General features: G+C 34.0%; 1 protein-coding gene across 3 annotated transcripts in view; it reads left to right on the top strand.

Annotated features, from left to right (window-relative positions):
- Window positions 1-23,710, top strand: part of PCDH11X (protocadherin 11 X-linked) — a 925,502-nt gene that overhangs the window by 98,942 nt on the left and 802,850 nt on the right. For 2 of the 3 annotated variants that reach the window (XM_060407578.1, XM_027963067.2), the window contains exon 3: window positions 8,409-10,892. In XM_060407578.1, coding sequence (XP_060263561.1) covers window positions 8,409-10,892 — 2,484 coding nt within the window. Of the gene's footprint in view, window positions 1-8,408; window positions 10,893-14,557; window positions 22,948-23,710 lie in introns of those variants that run through there. The other variant, XM_042242190.2, reaches the window with a different exon arrangement.

Genomic DNA, 23,710 nt, shown 5'->3' with positions numbered 1-23,710 from the left:
TGCCTTTGCCATGCTTCATTCCATACTCCAAGGCCAAATTTACCTGTTACTCCAGGTTTTTCTTGACTTCCTACTTTTGCATTCCAGTCCCCTATAATGAAAAGGACATCTTTTGGGGGTGTTAGTTCTAAAAGGGCTTGTAAGTCTTCATAGAACCATTCAACTTCAGCTTCTTTAGTGTTACTGGTTTGGGCATAGGCTTGGATTACCATATTATTGAATGGTTTGCCTTGGAAACGAACAGAGATCATTCTGTCATTTTTGAGATTGCATCCAAGTAGAAGATATTAAGAAGAGGTGGTAAGAATACACAGAACTGTATAAAAATGATCTTCACAACCCAGATAATCATGATGGTGTGATCACTCACCTAGAGCCAGACATCCTGGAATGTGAAGTCAAGTGGGCCTTAGCATCACTATGAACAAAGCTAGTGGAGGTGATGGAATTCCAGTTGAGCTCTTTCAAATCCTGAAAGATGATGCTGTGAAAGTGCTACACTCTATATGCCAGCAAATTTGGAAAACTCAGCAGTGGCCACAGGACAGGAAAAGGTCAGTTTTCATTCCAATTCCAAAGAAAGGCAATGCAAAACAATGCTCAAGCTACTGCACAATTGCACTCATCTCACATGCTAGGAAAGTAATGCTGAAAATTCTCCAATCCAGGCATCAGCAATACGTGAACCGTGAACTTCCTGATGTTCAAGCTGGTTTTAGAAAAGGCAGAGGAACCAGAGATCAAATTGCCAACATCTGCTTCATTATGGAAAAGGCAAGAGAGTTCCAGAAAAACACCTATTTCTGCTTTATTGACTATCCCAAAGCCTTTGACTGTGTGGATCACAATAAACTGTGGAAAATTCTGAAAGAGATGGGAATACCAGACCACCTCACCTGACTCTTAAGAAATCTGTATGGAGGTCAGGAAGCAACAGTTAGAACTGGACATGAAACAACAGACTGGTTCCAAATAGGAAAAGGAGTACGTCAAGGCTGTATATTGTCACCCTGATTATTTAACTTACATGCAGAGTACATCATGAGAAATGCTGGACTGGAAGAAGCACAAGCTAACCTCAAGACTGCCGGGAGAAATATCAAGAACCTCAGATATGCAGATGACACCACTCTTATGGCAGAGTGTGAAGAAGAACTAAAAAGCCTCTTGATGAAAGTGAAAGTGGAGAGTGAAAAAGTTGGCCTAAAGCTCAACATTCAGAAAACGAAGATCATGGCATCTGGTCCCATCACTTAATGGGAAATAGATGGAGAAACAGTGGAAACAGCGTCAGACTTTTGAGGGGGTGCGGGGCTCCAAAATCACTGCAGATGGTGATTTCAGCCATGAAATTAAAAGACATTTACTCCTTGGAAGAAAAGTTATGACCAACTTAGATAGCATATTCAAAAGCAGAGACATTACTTTGCCGACTAAGGTCCGTCTAGTCAAGGCTATGGTTTTTGCAGTAGTCATGTATGGATGTGAGAGTTGGACTGTGAAGAAGGCTGAGCGCCGAAGAATTGATGCTTTTGAACTGTGGTGTTGGAGAAGACTCTTGAGAGTCCCTTGGACTGCAAGGAGATCTAAGCAGTCCATTCTGAAGGAAATCAGCCCCAGGATTTCTTTGGAAGGAATGATGCTAAAGCTGAAACTCCAGTTCTTTGGCCACCTCATGTGAAGTGTTGACTCATTGGAAAAGACTCTGATGCTGGGAGGGATTGTGGGCAGGAGGAGAAGGGGATGACAGAGGATGAGATGGCTGGATGGCATCACTGACTCAATGGACGTGAGTCTGAGTGAACTCCAGGAGTTGGTGATGGACAGGGAGTCCTGGTGTGCTGCGATACATGGGGTCACAAAGAGTCGGACACGATTGAGCAACTGAGCTGAAGTTAACTGATCTGCATTTCATACACTTTTGTTGACCATGATGGCTACTCCATTTCTTCTAAGCGATTCCTGCCAACCATAGTAGATACAATATTCATCTTGTTTAAATTCACCCATTCCAGTCCTTTTTAGTTGATTCCTAGAATGTTGATGTTCACTCTTGCCATCTGCTGTTTGACCACTTCCAATTTGCCTTGATTCATGGACCTGACATTCCAGGTTCCTATGCAATATTTCTCTTTACAGCATTGGACCTTGCTTCTGTCACCAGTCACATCCACAACTGGGTATTGTTTTTGCTTTGGCTCCATCCCTTCATTCTTTCTGGAGTTTTTTCTCCACTGATCTCCAGTAGCATATTTGGGCACCTAGCGACTCGGGGAGTTCACCTTTCAGTATCCTATCATTTTGCCTTTTCATACTGTTCATGGGGTTCTCAAGGCGAGAAAACCAAAGCTGTTTGTCATTCCCTTCTCCAGTGGGCCACATTCGGTCAGATATCTCCACCATGACCCTCCCGTCTTGGGTGGCCTCACATGGCATGGCTTAGTTTCATTTATTTTAGTACCCATTATATTTGTATTGAGAACATTGCATTTATTTCCTTACTGTTTTCTTAAATAGCCATATCTCTGGTTTTATCCATTTGAAACTATGCAAATGGATAAACCATTGCATTTCTCTGGCCTAAAGATGAATCAGTAACGTAAAGGGGGAAAAAAAAATCACGTTGATGCTTGATAAATCAAACAGTGGTAAAGCTCAGAAATAAACTTTTAGTCTTTACCCCAGCATTCCTCAGAGTAAACAGCTTTTATGTAATCAGTTTTAGAATTCAATCTCTTTGAAACTATTTTTAGTACTTACTGGCACTGTATGCATTTTCTGGGCAACTGTACTAGATTTATAGCTCTGGAAGTGCTGTGTTATTTATTACCTTTCAATAGGCAATGAAGTGGTGTCTTGCACATGTGTATGTCAAAAATGTTAAACTTAGTACAATGGTTCAGTTAATTATTTCCAAGAACAATAAGCAAAAAAAAAATAGCTTTTAATTCTGTATTCATTTTTTTAAGCAAAAATACTTCTCTTGGGAACTTTATATCCAACACTAACTTTCTCTTCCTTGATTTTACAACTCCCTACAAAGAATTAACGTTTCAGATGAGCTTAATAACATCTTGCTTATTTCAACAATTTTTATCCTGGATTTGCAAATTCAAAGCTTATTTTTGAATTGAGGAAGAAATGTGACTCACAAAGTAAATTAAGTCTTTTGAAACACAAGGTTATTAGTAAGCCCATAATTTTTTCCTATCCTGATCTGGAATTAGCAATTTTGTGTTTATGAGATGAAACAAGTTGAAGACATTAGGATCCAAAATCAACTTATAATGTATTACATTCAGTTCAAATAATATGTTGTTTTCTTCTCTGAGTTTTTGTTTTCTCCTTTTTTCTTTGTATATGTGTGTATTTGACAGATGTAGGGTTTTGTATTTTATATGTACACAGACCACCCACATTATGTACTTGTTATTATTTCTTCCAAAAATAAAGGTTTACAGCTAGGTTATAAACTTTTACCAGAGATTAACCCTGCATATTATTACATCCATAACATAAATTGTAATTTTCTTTATGAAATAATTCTGAAATTGTTTTCTGGACAATTTAACTAAAGTAAAAGAAAACAACAACAACCACAAAAAAAGAAACCCTAAGTCAACAATTACAGTATATTCCAATTTTGGCATAGACTGAGAATTAGAAACAAGAACAACCAAACTCTGACTTCTCTCTTTTAAAGAAAAATAGGAATTATCATTTTAATGTATGCATTTCCTCATCTAACAAGTGTTTATTTATTGTTTGTATATATCAGGTGCTATGTCCTTAGATATAGTGAAGCTTGATGCCATTGTATCCTACACTCTCCTTCATTAATGTAATAGAGGCTTAAGTAAATTTCCAAGAAAGACACAGAAGTGAGTGTGCTCTCACCAAAGGACAACCATTTGAGAGAGAGAGCAAAGAATTCTCTGAAGTTGTTTGTCCTTATAAACAAGAGGGAAATGATTCTAAGTAAGTTTGGAATTCAGGATACTATCTATACAATTATCCCAAAATTTTCTTTTTGTATACAGGGTGTGTGTGTGCTAAAGTTATCAAGGTGATGAATTAAGGAGCCATATATCTTTATTTCTCCTTTCATCTTTCCCATTGTTCTAATGTCGTAGTCTAACATATGGCAAAGAGCTTCAGTTGTTATACATTGTTCATGTGGGTTTGAATGTCAGTTGCACTAACTGACGTGGGATAGAACTAGACAGCATATTAAAAAGCAGAAACATTACTTTAGCGACAAAGGTTTGTCTGCTCAAAGCTATGGTTCTTCCAGTAGTCATGTATAGATATGAGAGTTGGACCATAAGAAAAGCTGAGCACTGAAGAATTGATGCTTTTAAACTGTGGTGTTGGAGAAGACTCTTGAGAGTCCCTTGGACTGCAAGGAGATCAAACAAGTCCATCCTAAAGGAAATCAGTCCTGAATATTCATTGGAAGGACTGATGCTGAAGCTGAAGCTCCAATAATTTGGCCACCTGAGGTGAAGAACTGACTTATTGGAAAAGACCCTGATGCTAGGAAAGATTGAAGGCAGGAGGAGAAGGGGACGACAGAGGATAAGATGGTTGGATGGCATCACTGACTTGATGGACATGAGAACTCGATGGACAATAGAACTTTGTGCAATGATGGACAAGTTCTATATCTGAGCTGTAAAATGTAGTAGCCAGTACTCACGTATAGCTATGAGAACTTAAACGTGTCTAGTGAGACTGAGGTACTGAATTTGAAATCTAATTTTAATCAATTATAATTTAAATGTAAATCAGTCAGTTCAGTTGTTCAGTTACCGAGTCTTTGTGACCCCATGGACTGCAGCATGCCAGGCTTCCCTATCCTTCACCAACTCTTGGAACTTGCTCAAACTCATGTCCATTGAGTCAGTGATACCATCCAAGCATCTCATTCTCTGTTGTCCCCTTCTCCTCCTGTCATCCACTTCTTCATTTACAGGTATTTAAATGTAAATACTTGTGACTAATTGCTATTATATTGAACAGAGCAGTCATAGAAGACAGAAGAGTAATATAGACAGTATCCATTATCTACTTTGTACATTTCATTGTCATCTTGAAAATTTGAAAAAAATCTATCTTTTAACATTACTGTCACTTCACATAAAATAAAAGACAATGAACATGCTGTACTTGGATTTTTCAACCAACCTAAACCTGCCATCATTTGATTGGGAAAGCAAGGATCAATTCAAAATTCAAACACGTAAGATCAAACTTTAAATATACTAACATAAAATACATAAACATAAGTGAATAAAATAAAAAATTAATTTTAATTCTTCCCTGGTGATCCAGTGGTCAAGACTTTGCCTTCTAGTGAAGGGGGGCTGTGAGCTTTGTCGCTGGTCACGTAGCTGGAATCCCACATGCCATGTGGCCAAAAAACAAAAAATAAAACAAGTAATATTGTAACAAATTCTATAAAATTTTAAAAATTATCCCCATAACATTTTTTTTAGAAAAATTAAAACTATTCTTTTCCTCAGGTGTATAACAGTCATAGATTGGATAATTGAGTCTTGAAATTCAAGAATTTAAGATATTATTTTTTATGCTATGTTATATATCCTACTTCTCCCTTATATAACCTCTAATAATACTTTACAATCTACCTTTATAGCTCAATAAAAATGTAGTTATTTCAATTAGCCTAAATCTACTAGTATCAATATCAGTAGATACTTGGATTGTTATTGATTTTCTCTCATCTTAGCTAAAGTTTAATTTCCATTGCATTAGTAAAATATGTTTACTCACCACCTTATCCCCAGTGCCTAGATGAATGCTGTGTCTGTACTAGCCACTTGCCATTAGCATGCCAAAAATTAACAGAATTTTATTAACTGCCATGGATTTTTGTGAATTGCAACTCAGAGACTATTTTTTCTACCCATAAATGAGATATTCCAGATATGAATCTTCCTAAAAGTCTTTTGAAATATCATTATAAAAATAAAATTATCATTAATAACTAAGTTTACTTAGATCAAACTGTAATAGTAAATATTGTATCTATATTTATTATCATTGTTGCAAAATTGTTTGTTCTTAAAATAGATTTGTTAATTTTCTCACTTGTGTAGATATGACATGAAAGATATTTCCCTTGGCAAAGAAAAAGCAAATTGTTTATTGGTTTACATGAATAAAATATTAATAAACTGCTCATTTAGTTTATGAATTAAAAACAAGGTTATTACACATTGATTAGCTCATGAAAAATTTTTAATATTATATGGAAACAAACTGGTGATTTTAATTAACATTTCTGAAATGCCAACTTTAATTTCGTAATAAACATTTAATTCTTCCATCAAGATGTATTATGGTCTCAATTTGAACAAGAGTATAAGTGAATCTAAACACACACAAAAAAATCCAAAAAATGCAAAATTATCTTCAAGCAATTCATGAGGAAAAATGTGGTTGTACTTGAGTATTGTGCTAGATTTTATGTAAAACAATTATAATATTTTGTTAAGTTAAAAAAGATAGTATCACCGTATAATGTCAGCATAAAGTCTAGTGATCCCTAAAAGCTTGATATCATTCGTTGGTTTATAACATTTAGAATCTCATTTTAGACACTAGTATGGCAAAACTATGAGAAAAAGATCTCAGATGCTATCCTGTTCTTTCAGGACAGAGCACGTAAATGAGATTTCAATAACTGATCTTCACATGTCAGCAACTTTTATGTTAAAAAATATATTGGAGATTTAAAATTGTGATGTGTGGTTGTATGTGTGTATATGAAAGCGTTTATAAATCACTCATATACTAAGAATCTTAAGATCTTCTGATCTTTTCTTCACTGCTAACAGTAGCTTTTTATCTTACTCATTTCTGTCAAAATGCTGCAGGTAAACACTGGCTAGAACTACCTCTGAGAGCCAGTGAACACTATTCTTCGATCAGCTAGCAAGATTTATCTGTGTAGAGCTCATCTTATTGTAGTTCGAAGAAGGGATTAAAAAAAGTTACATAAATTGGACTTTTAAAAAATTAAGATATTTTACTATTTTAAAGGCTTAAAAGAAAAAAGAAAAGTGTTAGTCACTCAGTGGTGTCCGACTCTTTGTGACCCCATGGACTGTAGCCTGCCAGGCTCTTCTGTCCATGGAATTTTCTGGGCAAGAATACTGTAGTGGGTTGCCATTTTAAAGACTGAAGGAGAAGCAAAAGGAGAAGGGGACAGCAGAAGATGATATAGTTAGATAGCATCACCAACTCAATGGACATGAATCTGAACAAACTTAAAGAGATAGTGAAGGACAGGGAAGCCTGGCATGCTGCAGTCCATGGGGTTGCAAAGAGTTGGACAGGACTTAGCAACTGAACAGGAACAAAAAACTTTAAAAGTATGAGACCCTCTGTGTGCTAATAAACAATAGCAGTTAAGAGAGCCCAAACACTTTAAGTATTTTGCAATTTTATATTACTTGAATCACCTCCTTGAGGGTTTCGAGGGAAGTCAGAATCAGCGGAGACTGATTTTAAACATTTCTAAAATCTGACTTTTTTGTCATGAATAAAACATAAGTACTATTCCAAGCTATAGTTTCCAATTTGACATTTTGGCACGTTAGGTTCAGTCTATTGTGCCTGATAATTAAAAAAATAATAATAATATAATAAGAACTTAAATAACATTGTGCTGTTAATCTCTAAGATGCTTTTTTTTTTTTTTTGGCCACCCCATATTTGCAGAATCTTAGTTCCCTGACCATGGATTGAACCTGGGCCCTGGCAGTAAAAGTGCCATGTCATAACAACTGGATCACCAGGGAATTCCCAAAAATTCATTTTAGAACCTTTTTCTATAGGGGAAAAAAAGGGAAAGTTTGTGTTCTTTACACAAAGTTTTATTCTTATCAGAGTTTGCATATTTTCTCCCTTTGCCAAAGGTTTTAGCTGTATTTGTTAGATGTGATATATCCACTTTTATGTTGGTTATTTTATACTTAATTGTTTCTTTTGTTAGTGAAAAGTGCCCTAAACATCTGAAATCTACAAGACATTTTAATTCATTTGAGGTAACCCATGGTTAATTCACTTATAATTTCATTTTCCAAGTGAAATGGTGATAATTCTTTTTAAATTATACATTATTCTTCTTTTTGAAATCTTTAATAATTCACAAAAATTAGCTACACTTATCACTGTAAAATGCTATAACCTAAGAACATCTTCTAGAACAATTCAAATTTCAGAAATGTTTGGAGGTGTTAATCACCTTGTTTGTGCTGACACTATTATAGACAAAATTTATTTCTGAGTTGATCCCATGTCATGTGGCTTCAAGAAACTGAAAACCAGTCTCATTAAATAATAACATAAGCTAAAATGTTTCATTCTTTGTTTTTCAGGGTCAAAATATTTTTGGGCTTGATATCATTGAAACGCCAGAAGGAGAAAAGATGCCACAACTAATAGTTCAAAAGGAGTTAGATAGGGAAGAGAAAGATACATATGTAATGAAAGTAAAGGTTGAAGATGGTGGCTTCCCTCAAAGATCCAGTACTGCTATTTTGCAAGTCAGTGTTGCTGATACAAATGACAACCATCCAGTTTTTAAGGAGGATGAGATTGAAGTCAGTATACCAGAAAATGCTCCTGTAGGTTCTTCAGTAACACAGCTCCATGCCACAGATGCTGATATAGGTGAAAATGCCAGGATTCATTTCTATTTCAGCAATCTTGTCTCCAGCATGGCCAAGAGGCTATTTCACCTCAACTCTACCACTGGACTTATCACAGTAAAAGAACCACTGGATAGGGAGGAATCTCCAAACCACAAGTTACTGGTTTTGGCAAGTGATGGTGGACTGATGCCAGCAAGAGCAATGGTGCTAGTAAATGTTACTGATGTCAATGATAATGTTCCATTGATTGACATAAGATACATCATCAATCCAATCAATGGCACTGTGCTTCTTTCAGAAAATGCTCCTCTCAACACCAAAATTGCTCTCATAACTGTGACAGATAAGGATGCTGACCATAATGGTAGGGTGACATGCTTTACAGATCATGAAGTCCCTTTCAGATTAAGGCCAGTGTTCAGTAATCAGTTCCTCCTAGAGACTGCTGCATATCTTGACTATGAGTCCACAAGAGAATATGCCATTAAATTACTGGCCGCAGATGCTGGCAAACCTCCTTTGAATCAATCATCCATGCTCCTCATCAAATTAAAAGATGAAAATGACAATGCTCCAGTTTTCACTCAGCCTTTCATAAGTCTTTCTGTTCCTGAGAATAACTCTCCTGGTACCCAGTTGACAAAAATAAGTGCAACAGATGCAGACACTGGGCGTAATGCTGAGATACATTACCTGCTAGGCATTGATGCTCCATCTGAATTCAACCTGGATCATCGTACAGGCATTCTGACTGCAGTGAAGAAATTGGATAGAGAAAAACAGGAAAAATATTCATTCACAGTTCTGGCAAAAGATAATGGGATGCCATCTTTAATAACCAATGCCACAGTCTTAGTGACCGTTCTTGATCAGAATGACAACAGTCCAATTTTCACTCACAATGAGTACAACTTCTATGTCCCAGAAAACCTTCCAAGACATGGCACAGTAGGACTAATCACTGTAACTGATCCTGATTATGGAGAAAATTCTGCAGTAACTCTCTCCATTTTAGATGCGAATGATGACTTCACAATTGATCCACAGACTGGTGTCATCCAACCAAATATTTCATTTGATAGAGAAAAACAAGAATCTTATACTTTCAATGTAAAGGCTCAGGATGGTGGTAGGGTATCACATTCTTCAACTGCCAAAGTCACTATAAACGTGGTTGATGTCAATGACAATAAACCAGTTTTTGTTGTCCCTCCTTCCAACTACTCCTTTGAATTGGTTCCACCATCTGCTAGTCCAGGCACAGTGGTCTTCACAGTAGTTGCTATTGACAACGACACTGGAATGAATGCAGAGCTTCGTTACAACATTGTAGGAGGAAACACAAAAGGTCTGTTTATGATTGACCAAACAACAGGCAACATTACACTGAAGGAGAAATGTGTCCTTGCAGATCTTGGTTTACACAAACTGATAGTCAAAGCCAAGGATTTAGGGCAACCTGATTCTCTCTTCAGTGTCATAAATGTTAATCTATTTGTGAATGAGTCGATGACGAATGCTACATTAATTTATGAATTGGTGCGCAAAAACATTGAAACACCAGTGACCCAAAATGTTGAGACAACTGATACATCCTCACCATCAAGTGACTATGTCAAGATCGTGGTTGCCATTGTTGCTGGCACCATAACTGTCATTCTTGTTATTTTCATCACTGCTGTAGTAAGATGCCGCCAATCACCACACCTTAAGGCTGCTCAGAAAAACAAGCAGAATTCTGAATGGGTTACTCCAAACCCTGAAAACAGGCAGATGATGATAATGAAGAAAAAGAAGAAGCATACCCCTAAGAACTTACTGCTTAACTTTGTCACTATTGAAGAAGCTAAGGCAGACAATGCTGACAATGATAGAAACACCGTCACACTAGACCTTCCCATTGAATTGGAAGAGCAAGCCATGGGCAAGTGCAACTGGGGTACTACACCTACTACTTTCAAGCCTGACAGCCCTGATTTGGCCCAGCACTACAAATCTGCCTCTCCACAGCCTGCTTTCCAGATCCAGCCGGAAACTCCCCTAAATTCAAAGCACCACATCATCCAGGAACTGCCTCTCGATAACACCTTTGTGGGTTGTGATTCCATCTCCAAGTGTTCTTCCAGCAGTTCTGATCCCTACAGTGTTTCTGAGTGCAGCTATCCAGTGACAACTTTCAAGACCCCTGTGTCTGTACACACCAGACTGGTAGGTAATCCAAGTCTCTAACTAACCTTTCTAACTTTATTTTTCAAAATTATTTACAGAATCTACTGACTCAATGGGGGATCAAAACGATCATATTTTGCAGAATTATCTGAATAGGTATATGGATTCATTTAAGTTTGATGGAAAATCAGAACAAAATGACTCCTAATTCTAGGAACATTGGCTGAGGAATGATGATTATAATAGGGGCGGTGTTGTCTGTAGATGGCACTATGACACTTCCTGCTAGAGAAGAAGTGAAGTGAAGTGAAGTCACTCAGTCGTGTCCGGCTCTTTGCGACCCCATGGACTGTAGCCTACCAGGTTTCTCAGTTCATGGGATTTTCCTGGCAAGAGTACTGGAGTGGGTTGCCATTTCCTTCTCCAATATACTGGAAAAACTCCAAAATTTTTGGAGGTCGTGTCATGTCAGAGGTCATGACACTGTCCTCAGTACAGTTGTGAGCATGAGGACCAGAACTGCCCAGGCTGCATATATCACAGTAATACCTTTTGGAATCTGATAAGCAGGTCTTAATGGTACTGAGACTTCCAGCTTCAGTTGGTAAAATCTGTCTACCCAAGATAGTTGAATAGCATCAAGATATACTCCCCCACTCACCATGCTCCCAAGCCCCCACAATGAAAAGGAAGTATAATGTTCAGATTAGGAACTCACCATTATTTTGGTTTATACATCTGTATTTACACAATGTAGCAAGAATGAAATTAGGAAAATGAAGTCATGCTACTCTCATGTTCAGTCAAGAGAATGAAATATATGTGAGATCTCTACTCTACATATTCATTTGAGTATTTGCATATTCATACAAGGTATTGAGCCCTTCAAGAGACATTCTTAAGAGATAATGACTTTTGGAAAATGAAATATGATTGCTTTCTCTAATAGGCCTGAAGGAAAATATGAGCATATTGAGATACAAAGTGTCTGCATACAATAATTTAAAACCCAATGAATTATGAAAACAAGAGCTTATACAGTCTTATCTATATTTCATGGAGAAACAATAAAAATGTTTCTAGAAATCCACGACTAAATTAAATAAATTAAATATGATTTTTCCTTAATAAAGTTATATGATAGAATTTATCTACATTTTTTTTCTCTCAAAATCTTGCCATATGTTGACTTTGTTTGTGTTACTCTTAAGAAGGTCTTCATCCCAATTTCAATTGATAAAAGCTTCTAAAAACACAGTTAGGCTTAATAAAATGTAGTAATATGAAAGTCAGAATAAGTTTCTTTTCACCAAAGTTAGAGATATTAAAGAAGTCTATCAGGATTTCGAATAGCAATGAAAATAATTTATGATTAGGAAATGTCTTAAGAATCGAGGGCACTCAAGGATCAATGCATAGTTAAATAATACAATGTTAGCCTTTCTCAATCACTGAGCAAACTTAAGAAACTAATTTTGTTGTGTGTTCATTTCTGTTACAATAATTTCATAATTATGATATTGTAAATGGTAAAATAGAACCCTACTCTCTGTGGAGTATTTTATATGATTTGAATGAGTTTACAGGGTAGTGGTTATTTCTACAGTCCACATGAGCCCCCTGTTTTCTACCAAGGTGGATCTTAAATGGGTGGCAAACATAACAGATGCCTAACATCTCATCATGGTGAGTTTTTATTTATATTTAAATATTAAAAACTGTGATCTCATTTCCTAATTCTCATTGCTATCATTCTGTTTTTGGAAACATTTCTCAACAAAAAAAACTATTTTTTATGACTAGCACTTTATGTGTGTTGTGTAGCCTAATAGCACTTTTCCCAGAGGTAAATTTGTGATTCACTTAAAAACCTACAATGAGTAGGGTTTGTGAATTACTTTCATAGAGCATCATTTTTAATACATTGGATTGTGAAGTTTGTTAAGAGAGAAAATTCTGGTTTCAACTGTTTTCAAAAGCGTGGAGATGTTTAAGAGCTAGACTTATTTTACATGAAGACAAGAACACACAGTAAGCAAACCATAGATGAAGCAAAAAATTGAAAGTGTTTTCCAAATATCTTCTGCTTCTTTTAAACTATTTTCTAATCCTGAGAAAGTCAATACAATTGATAACTTTTATTCAGACATTTTATTTTATTTAGCAAATAAATATTTTCCTAAACATGGGATAATAATTTCACAGGACAGGCAAAATAAGGAAAGTAGATGTTAATGAGAATAAAATATTAATTATCATTTGTTTTTTATTAGCTAAAAGGACTATCTTAGAATCAATGTGTTCTCAGACGAAACTATACTTTTTCAGATCTTAAGAAATAGGTAAGTTATATACTTTATGTCATAGGTTGACAGATGTTTCAGATTAATTACTAAATATCTTCTGGTATGAATTGGTGAACTTAGGCAGACTAATGTGATACTAAAAATAATTTGAATTCTTGTATTTTTTGCAACATTTGCAATGTTCTTCACCCTTTCTATATACACTTCATTTTCTGATTAATGCCAAGAAGAGTTATCTTATATTCACTGATGTTGCAGAATGCTGAATTCACTGAGCACTGAAGAAGAACTCATGTATTTATAAAATTCAAATATAGTAGGTGTCTTCTTTTCAAAAAATCATCATACAAAATGGGGAAAACTGTCAGCCAATAAAATAAAAATTCATTGTTCCTTAAGGAAATTCTGACAGTGGAATAAAATATTAGTGTTATCAGAAGGCAGAATTAAATTCAATTGTCTTTAAACAAAGTGAGAAATACACTTTTTAAAGGAGGTTTTAGGGTGATATTTACATTTAGTTCACTGTTCATCTGAATAGAAATATGAGAGTGAAGAAATTAACTGGTTCTAGGAGGCAGTAAGATATAAGTGGATTTATAGAAAAAAATTCATGTTTTAAAAAGAGAATCAAATATTTTCCATAGTTTTTTTTTCCCTGACATTTGTGTTTTGAAAAATATAGAATATTCATTAGATAGAAGTGTATCTATTGCATGAAATGATTTATACCTGGGTTTAATGGTATAAACCCAGGTTTAATGGTATAAACCCAGCAAAGATACTCCTCTTTGATAAATTTTTACAAGTATTCTGGATGGCATTTCTGTATATATTGTAGTATAAATTAAAAACAAGAAGTCTGAAAGATGATCTTACAGTTTGCTTTTTATTTCCATCTTTCAGAGTAAGCAGATAGTGTTTGCTTGGTGTGACTCTGGGAAAACAATAAAAATAATCATTTTAGAATCAATTTTGATATTTGTATAAAAGAGATACAATGCCAAAATGAAGCCTTGCTTAACACAGTTCTCCCATTAAAATATTGTGAAGAAAATATATTTGGAAAATAGGGAAAAAATGAATTTATTATCTTGAAATGTGTACAAGCCTTCTGTGTACAAGTCACTGTCTTAGCCATGTATTTAAGATACTTCATTTCAAAAAGAAACAATTCATGGTTACATGAATGTAGGTATTATAAATGGATTTGAAATGTAAAAGGAGTCTGAATTAGCTTGGAATAGGATTGGTATTCACCACTGTTAAATTCCATAACCTTGATCTTGTGTATCTGTATTTTAGCAATATGAATTTTAGCCACATAGCATGCTTGGCAATTAAGACTCCTAGAACCCAGCCACCTGATTTTGATAACATGTTATTTTCTTGTCCTAGATTGATTCCAGGACATCAACTATTGAAATCTACAGTGAGATATAACTTTCTAGGAACAACATAATTCCATTCCCCTCCCAAAAAACTCAATGATTTGTGATTTCAAAATTTGGCTAAGATCATTAATCTTGTAGTCTGGATTTCCCACTATAAAGGCAAGCAAAACAAAAACCACATTAAAAATTATGTCCCACTGAACCTCATGTTACTTTGGCTATAATTTGCAATCACAATTTTAAATTTGTGGAAGAAATAGTGTAGTGTGATTTAAAAACAAGTTTTATCATGCTGTTTCTCCATTTGCTTGCTCTGAATGTCAACAATTGTGATGTACTATAATGTGTCTTGATTTACAAACTGATGATTAATATATCAATCATGAAACATGGAATTACTTGCCTTGTTCATTTGCTGAAGATTTTAAACATCATCTCCAGGAGTTTGGAAGTGAAGCTGAATTATCCAAGCTACCCTCTGAAAGGTATCCAGGGAAAGAGATTTTCTTTAATACTCCAAACAGCAACAACCACAAACACTCCAGTTGATTTTTTGAAAAATATTCACTAATACAGTGTTGTTGAGAAAATAAGTATAAATATCCATCACTCTGCTTAAAAGTTAGATTAATATAAACAAATTTTAATAGGTTTTTATGTTGACTATCATCATGTTGTTTCACTACTTTAATCATTAAAAATTTATTTTTGCTGTAATTATGTTTCTTTTTTCTATAAATACTGAAAAATAAGGTGTTTTTTTTTTCTATTTTTACCTCTCAAGAATGTCAGTTCTTTATACTCCCTGACATTTTGGAAAAAACATGTTGGTATTTCTTATGTAATGAAACATAATTCCAGTCATATGAGAGTAGAGACAAGGATTTATATTTTGAAAGATTTTATCTTAATTTTGAAACTACAAAGGAAAATATACAACACTATAGTCACAGCTAAATAGATCTACATTATTTCTCTGGCATTAATTTTCTGAATACATTCCATTGCTTTGAGTAATTTGTCCTTTAACTTATTCTCTACAATATGTTGATCAATCAATTTCCTATACAAATGACTGAATGCCTCAAACTGGGTGTACATATATATTGAGGAAGGAATGATGTGTCTCAATTTTATATTGTATTTTTAAGCTGCTTATGACTTACTAACAGTACTAATAAAAGTTAAAGAAATATACGATTTTGTGTGACAAAAAGGGAGTATAAAGAACCCTTAAAATTATTACATAAGAAATGTTTCCTGGCTTCTCATTCAGATGCTTCTTTGTGTATCATCTTACCTTGCAAAGTGAGAATAGAATTTGGTCTATTATGTATGTACATTAAATTAGTGTATTATTTGAAGTGTTCATTGGTGTACAGGCATTTACTAGTGGTTTATGCTTTATTTAGCATTTAAAATTAGTGTAATTCTTGTATATCTAACATATAGGCAGTATTTTTTGAAGATTTCTGTTAAAATTTAGCATTTCCATTTACTCAGTACAGAACCTCTGGTACCTCCATTAATATCAAATTCCTTGAACATACTTGCTATCTGGTGTTTTAAATATAACTTAGTTAATGATAAAGATTGTGATTGTAGCTTTTACTGGTAATGAGAAATGTCACAGAAATTACAATATTGTATTGCAATACTTATAAACAACTATTGTAGAAAAATACCTAAAATTAAATTTTACCTTTGTGAAAGTTATTCATGTAGAAAAACCTTATAATTCCTCTCCCACTTCTTAAATTAAATATTTCAGTTTAATTCAAATCATTTCAAGGAATGTCAAAATTGAGCCAACTCATTATACCCTTAGAGTCAATGCCTTGCAGTTACCAAGATGGTGTACTAAGAGCAGGAGTTTCCAAAATCCATAGCCTCAGTTTAATTGTGAGTAAAGTGATAAAGGCCAAGAAAATGAATTAATATTTCATATGTCCCATGATCAACTACTGGGGCTTCATGACCATTTGTACAAATAATTATTATATGAGAGTGCTGGGGTCCAGCCCCGGTGGATCCAGGGAATTCGAAGGGGAGATGGAGTTGGTGTCCTAGGAAAAATCTATTTAATTAGAAATATAAAGAGAGATTAGAAAAGAATAGTGTAGTAGGAAAATTAGTGGAGAAAAAGAGGCTTAATAACTTGGTTTACATGGAGTACCAATAAAACCTCGAGACAAGAGGTTTGCACCACCTACGTAGGCCACTTGAATAGCGGAGGGTGTCCCGCCTTGGGCTCCCTCTCGCGTGGGTCTTAGAAGCCAGGGCAAAATTAGCAGGCTTGGCGAGCATCCACGCTCCAGATGGGAATTCAGCCAAAAGGGGAAAGAAAGAAAGACACGGGGGAATCAGTCTTTCCAGAAACTGATCCGTTTCTTTATTTTCATGTTTGCTTATATACTTTTTGTTACACATAGAGATAGAATACAGAGTCATGTGGGGTCATCAGACCTGACCCTTGTCAAAATCAGGTGCTTCATATAAAAGTATACAAAGGTCTTAGGGGTTTTACATCATCTTCTGGCCATGAGGCCTGCTGATATTTTATGGCCCTTCTGATAACGGTCAGTCAACCAGAAAACTTATTTTTTCCAGGGGTGGTTTTTTCTTTAACTATGCGCCACCCTCTGAAGGTACCAGATAAAGTTTCATTCCTATAGGGTGAGGGTGCAGGGGGTTATAATCAAGAAAAGGAATTTACTTAGCCTAAGGTTTAACATGATTAATATCAAAGGTTAATACTTATTTATCCTATATGCTAGTTATATTCATTATAAGGACAGGGAATATGGAGATTTAGTGGCAAATATTGGCTTAACAAATGAAAAACCCTTCACTAATATAATTCCTAATCAACCCACTATACTATACTAATAATTTTCTAACTTCTCAAAAGAATCTGTATTTAGAAAGTTTAAAGCATCTCATGCCTCTCACAGTTGGGAGGCTGTAAATAATCACATGTGGCTGGATGAACCCCCTCAGGCAGGCTAGAGAACCTTCAGAGGAGTTTGTAAGTTGAAACACTCTTGTCACGCCCAGGAATTTTTATTGACTGGAGCTGCAAGTTAACTCCTTCACTGAGAGAGGTGGTGGGGGACAGCCCCCCATAAAGTCAGAGGTGTAAGGTGTAAGTGAGAGCATAAAACAGTAAAGTAGGCAGACTCTGGTTTTGGGGGTAGATGCTTGGGAACAGGGGGTCTCCTGAGGCTTGATCCTGCCTTTGCGTAATGCCAAGCCTCCTTCCTCATGACCTTTGCGACGGGTGGAGTTCCTCACGCTGGCTTCCGGCATGAGAGCTTTTTAAATATTTGCTTCATGACACATTCTGTGAACTAGAGAACACTTCATTTTTCTTCTACTTCTGTGTCCCTTTCCTTTATGACTGTAATAAGGAAAACTCCTAATTACTCCTTTGTATATATGAAGATGAAAAAGTCTTGAAACAGTTATTCAGAATCCCTTAAAAAATTCCTCAATATTTGTTTGGGTATCATCTTTATAAAAGATGAAAAGAGAAACTATTTTTAAAGCTGCTAGTGATCCCATCTCACAGAATACTATTTCTGTGAGAAAGGAACTTCTGAACTGATTTCTTTCCTGCTCTTTAAGGCTAAATATTTACCCATATAAACTAATGATGATCAAGATTTAACAGTATTTAAAATTCGGCCATTGATGAAAATGGATCCTGCTTTTGATTATTAACTACCCTTGATCTGTCCTTTGATTATGCTTGAAGAAATAATATTACCCTTTGAGCACAGTATGGACAGCATTGAATCTCATTTTTCACAAGAGCCAGAGAGAACAAAAATATGTATTTTTCTAGTTGATTCCTTCTTTGTCAGTTGCTTTGCTGATACTTTTAATTTAATCAGTGGTGTTATTACAAGATCTCAGATATTTTCCCATCTCTTGTGTTGCCATTAATGGACTCCTAGAATATTCTCAATGAAGTGTCCTTGATGGTCGCTTTGGTTCATACTCTAGCCAGTGAATAGAGAAAACAGAAGGAAAGCAAATCTTAAGACTAGTCATCAAATAAACTTTTAGGGACTATCTAATTGATCAACTAGAATATGCTGTATGATTTCACCCCTGGAAGCACTCAAAGGACTATTACTTTCTTTTGATTAAAATCCACAGTACATAAACCAAAAAATAAAATTGCTAAATGTATTTCCTTATTTTGCATTAAATATAAAAGTTTATTTTTACAAGTAGAATAGTTTTGCCATTACATTTCTTAAGTTACTTTTATTTTCGATGACTTAAATTGAAAATCTTATCAAACAATTTTCATTCTATCCATTAGTTAATCTTTTATGTATACTTTGTTTTCTCTGCTGAACATCCTGTTGACATTGTCAATGAGAAAATATACAGTTTAGGATAATTTTTTAAGTTGAATTTAGATTCAATCAATCATTATTTTGTAAAATATTTGCTAATCTAATTTTAACACAAAATAATACTGCCTCATTTTACCATTTTGCCACCTGCATTAGTCACAATTAATTAGATTTTGTAATTGTGCTTCTAGCTAGGTGTGATATGAAACCTCATCTCAACCGAAGTGCTATAAGACAAGCAGATCTTAAGTAATCTTATATGAACTTGGGCAATACTCTGTAAATGCTTCCTGTAGGTGCTTTTGTGTGACAGACATTTTTCTTAGATTTTCCTTAGTTTTGTCTACTTTAAATATTTAGATTTCTAGCATACTCAAAGAGCTTATGATATTATGAAGCTGTATGTGTTGTATATAATTATTTTTCAAAAGAACTACTGTGCAATGTGTTTTTTTCATGCATCATGGATGTTCATATTATAACACCTGTGGCCTTATGTGGTATTTGAATTAGGAGCAGACTTTTAAAATTGTAGCATAGTAATATGCCTTTATTTTTATTGGACATGTAATACACATTTGATGTAGAAAAATTTAGTAAATCTTAGATAGATTTTGCATGAAGAATTTTTAAACTATTTGTTTTTATTTCAAGCTATTCCAGTAAATTTTTCTTTATAATTCACTTGGTAATTCTGTTTAACCTTTAAAAGTGGTGCACTTTAAAATTAAAGAAATATTCTCTCCTTTTTTTATGATAAACTATACATGCAGGATTTTTTATACATAGTGGTAATTGACTCTATTATGCATATTTTTATTATGATTAGACATAGTTATTAAATAGCAGAGTCTGACTAGTTGAAGATATAATTAAGAGGCATGCTGTACATCTCCACTGTGAGACTAATCTCCCCTCAGTGAGAATATCAAGTCGATGAAAAAGCTTATTCGATAAATGGAATACCATCTAATTACCTGCCGTAAGTTCCCTTAGAATGAACAACCAAGTTATTTAATTATTTCCAAAAAGTCTCATAACAAACTCTTGCCTTTTTCATATTATAGATATTCTCAATTAAAATTAACTGTCCCTTTATAAGTGATTAATTATATTTAATTACCTACACATACACTATACTATCAAATTAGGAGTAAGTGTTTATGTGAAGTAAAAAAAAGTCACATTCTATTTGGTTTCAAATAGTCAAATTGACATAATAATGAAAATGAAGTATTTCACTGGATATTCTAGAAATATTTGCACTTTTCTCCCTTGTCCTGAAGCCTTATATTAATTATTCATTGATTTATTTCATAAAATGTTGTTCTGTTTGAAATACACTTTCAAAGCATTTTCATTTTTTTAAATACTTGATAAAACACATTAGATAGCAAAATAATGGTTTCATTAGATACTTAGAGAATATTTGAATAATACCACTTTTACTCTATTTGGTTGTTATTAGAAGTAAATGAATATACAATACTGGTGAAAAACTTTTTCAGAAATCCAATAAGCATTAAAATGTATTTACTTGTCTTATTACATGTCAGTTCTAACCTCAGTTTCAAAACCAATGCAAATCTCTATTACAATAATACTTTAAAACTAAACAGAATTGCTCATAAATGCTATCACCTTTAACAAAAATGTTTCTAGTAGTACAAATATACAGCTCAAATAGTTGTTCAGTATCACAGCCTGAAAGTAATTTAACACAACTTCACACACACACACAAGAACAAATTTGATCAGCTCATTTGATATGTAAACACAGACCTAGTCTCATATTCAAGCTGAGAAAAAAACACACAAAAATGAAATTGCATGGATTCTGGAAAACTGATTTATGAAGTTTTAAATGAGAGATTATATCTTATTGTTTTTTTTTATTTATCTTCTTATTAATTTTATTTGATCACTCATTCAGAACTATGTATTGGGTGCCTTCCTTGTAGATAATTATATACATTATTTATGATGTGCAGATTGAATAATTACCTTTTGTTTCACATAAATATAGTTATTCAAGAGAAGGTGCTGATTTCTCTTCCATATAGGTATCATAGCTTTATCTATGTGTTGCCAAAATATCTGGAACCAAAATGCAGTTTTTCATTGAACACGGGTATGTTTTGTCTATCTGATAAAACTGTTTGACTCTATAAAGATCCAGACTTTATCTAGTGCTACAAAATAATATTACTTTTTTTCATTTTAAACAGGACAAAAATTAACATGCTATATGAAGTTATCATTATCCAAATCTAGAGCAATTGACAACATTTAACAACAAAATTCTACATGGTGCTACAATTCTGTTTTACATACATAAATTTTAGTTGGTTGCAAGACTATACACACATTTATTTCAAAACGCATGGAAATTGTAGAAATGATGAGGTACATACAATGAAGTCTTTTTAGGTTTGGAACTTGAAAGAGTCATATCGAACTCTTAAAATTGAGAGACCTAATTGTAAGTTTAGAGGAAAGTTCATTTTAATTTGACGTTTATGTAATTCTAATACAGTGGGAATAAAATGGATTACAGTATGTATAATAAGTACACACATGTTTGCGTTTATGTGTTTGTCAAATTTTTAGCAGAAAAAAAGTAATATAAGCATAAAGACAACTTGTTCAAAGATCATGCATCTATATTGACAATGTTATTCTCTCTTCTTTTAAACTCATGTCTCACTTCCAAACTTTAATTATCCTTTATCCCTTATATCATCCTACACAGCACCTTTTATTTAACAAAACTCCTGTCATATCCAGTGCATTTTAAATACATGCTTGTGTGTGTGTGTGTGTGTGTGTGTGTGTGTGTGTGTGTTTTTAACTTCTAAATTGCTTTGCCTCTAATGTAACTGTGGTGTATCTGTTCATAAAGTTTCCTTGTTTTCTGAAGGGTCACAGATCCAGTAACATTAAATTATACATGAAAAATTAAATTTTTTCCTAAGTACCTGTGCAGATACTACATCTTTTGCACACAAAAAAAGCTAAGATAAATTTGCCTTCAGTAATGGTCAACTTTTATTCGGTTGGCATAACTAAAATATATACCAAACAATTAATTAAAATAATGACATTTATTTGAATTAATACCTTATTTACTTTTAATATCTCTGAGACAAAAAAATAAGACATAAATAACTCTTAGTGCTCTATACAATGTCAGATTTTCAGTTTCATAAATCTTCCACTTTATGGGTTTATATTTCCATCAAAGGCTAAGATATGGATTTGCCATAATCATATAAATGCATACATAATTATTTATGAATGTGTATACACACATATACTTTATAAACAGCTCAGTGCAGACTATTAATTGACATAAATTTTGGAAATATTTGTGAGAATAGGTTCAGTTTTTAAGCTGAGTAATGTATACAATTATCATTTTTGCTTTTGAATGGAGTTAGTATTAAGAACTGGAGAAGGCGATAGCACCCCGCTCCAGTACTCTTGCCTGGAAAATCCCATGAACAGAAGATCCTAGTGGGCTGCAGTCCATGGGGTGGCGACTTCACTTTCACTTTCGCTTTTCACTTTCATGCATTGGAGAAGGAAATGGCAACCCACTCCAGTGTTCTTGCCTGGAGAATCCCAGGGACAGGGGAGCCTGGTGGGCTGCCAGCTATGCGGTCACACAGAGTCAGACATGACTGAAGTGACTTAGCAGCAGCAGCAGTATTAAGAACTATCATTATAGACAAGCTGTTTAAAGTAACATTAAAATTGTGAAGATTAAAAATACAAGAGCCATCATAAACTGTCATTCTTACAATTGTGTTTTTGCTTTGTTATTTGTAGCTGTAGTTTTCAAAAAGGAATAAACAGGTTTTTGTGTAAATATGTTTGAATGACTATTATAAAGCATCTTTAAACTGGAATACATGTAATTACTAACACTGGTTGTATTTGATGTATTTTTCAGTGCATAAAGTATGTATAAATCTGTATAAGTGACATACCTATGAATAAAGTTGTTTCTGCATTGCAAAAACATATCTTTTGATATTTTTTGAAGTGCTTGTTGTCAGCAGGGTCTACCAATTTCATTAACATCATCAGGGATCCTAAAATAATTTTTAGCACATTAATATCTTGCAGTTTGATCATATAACTGTGTTGTGTTAACTAGAACTTTATATATTGGCATCCCTGGTCACTAATATTGTGAGATAACTGATCCAAAGCAATGAAGTAGATTGAAGTGACTCATATTCAAGTGAAGTTTTAGTTTTGTGCATTTTATTGTACTCAAATTCTGTGAACATTGTTAATATGGTACCACTTACTAACTACTGTTTTTCTTAGAACATGCTATACATAATGGAGTTTAAAATGAGTTCAAATAAGATTAATTAGATATTTCTCAAGCTTCTACTATGAGCAAAGAAATGTAGAGAATGATAGTGGTTAGGGTGAAGGATGGGGTTTTAAGGGGTAGATATGTGGAACAATCAAGGTTATCTCTTGTTTTTTATTAGTGTAAAAAGTCTCTTACCCAGCAAGTTTAATGGAAAGTATGTTTAAAAAGTAAAAAAATTAAAAAAAAAAAACTTTCAGTTTTTCTGGTGCTGAAAATCCCTGAATATACAGGACTTTTAAAAAGAAAAAAAAATTAAAAGGTTTTATTGTAATAATTAGAAGGGTGTGTGTGTGTCTGTGTGTATCACTAGTAGAGTATCTTACGTGTATTAGTTGTTCATTCTAAATTCCTTGAAATTGGAAGTGAGCAAGCATATTTACTTAACCCATTTCAG

Source organism: Ovis aries, chromosome X (genome assembly GCF_016772045.2).
Source record: "Ovis aries strain OAR_USU_Benz2616 breed Rambouillet chromosome X, ARS-UI_Ramb_v3.0, whole genome shotgun sequence".
Lineage (NCBI taxonomy): Eukaryota > Metazoa > Chordata > Mammalia > Artiodactyla > Bovidae > Ovis > Ovis aries.
This window is presented reverse-complemented; position numbering and strand designations above follow the sequence as displayed.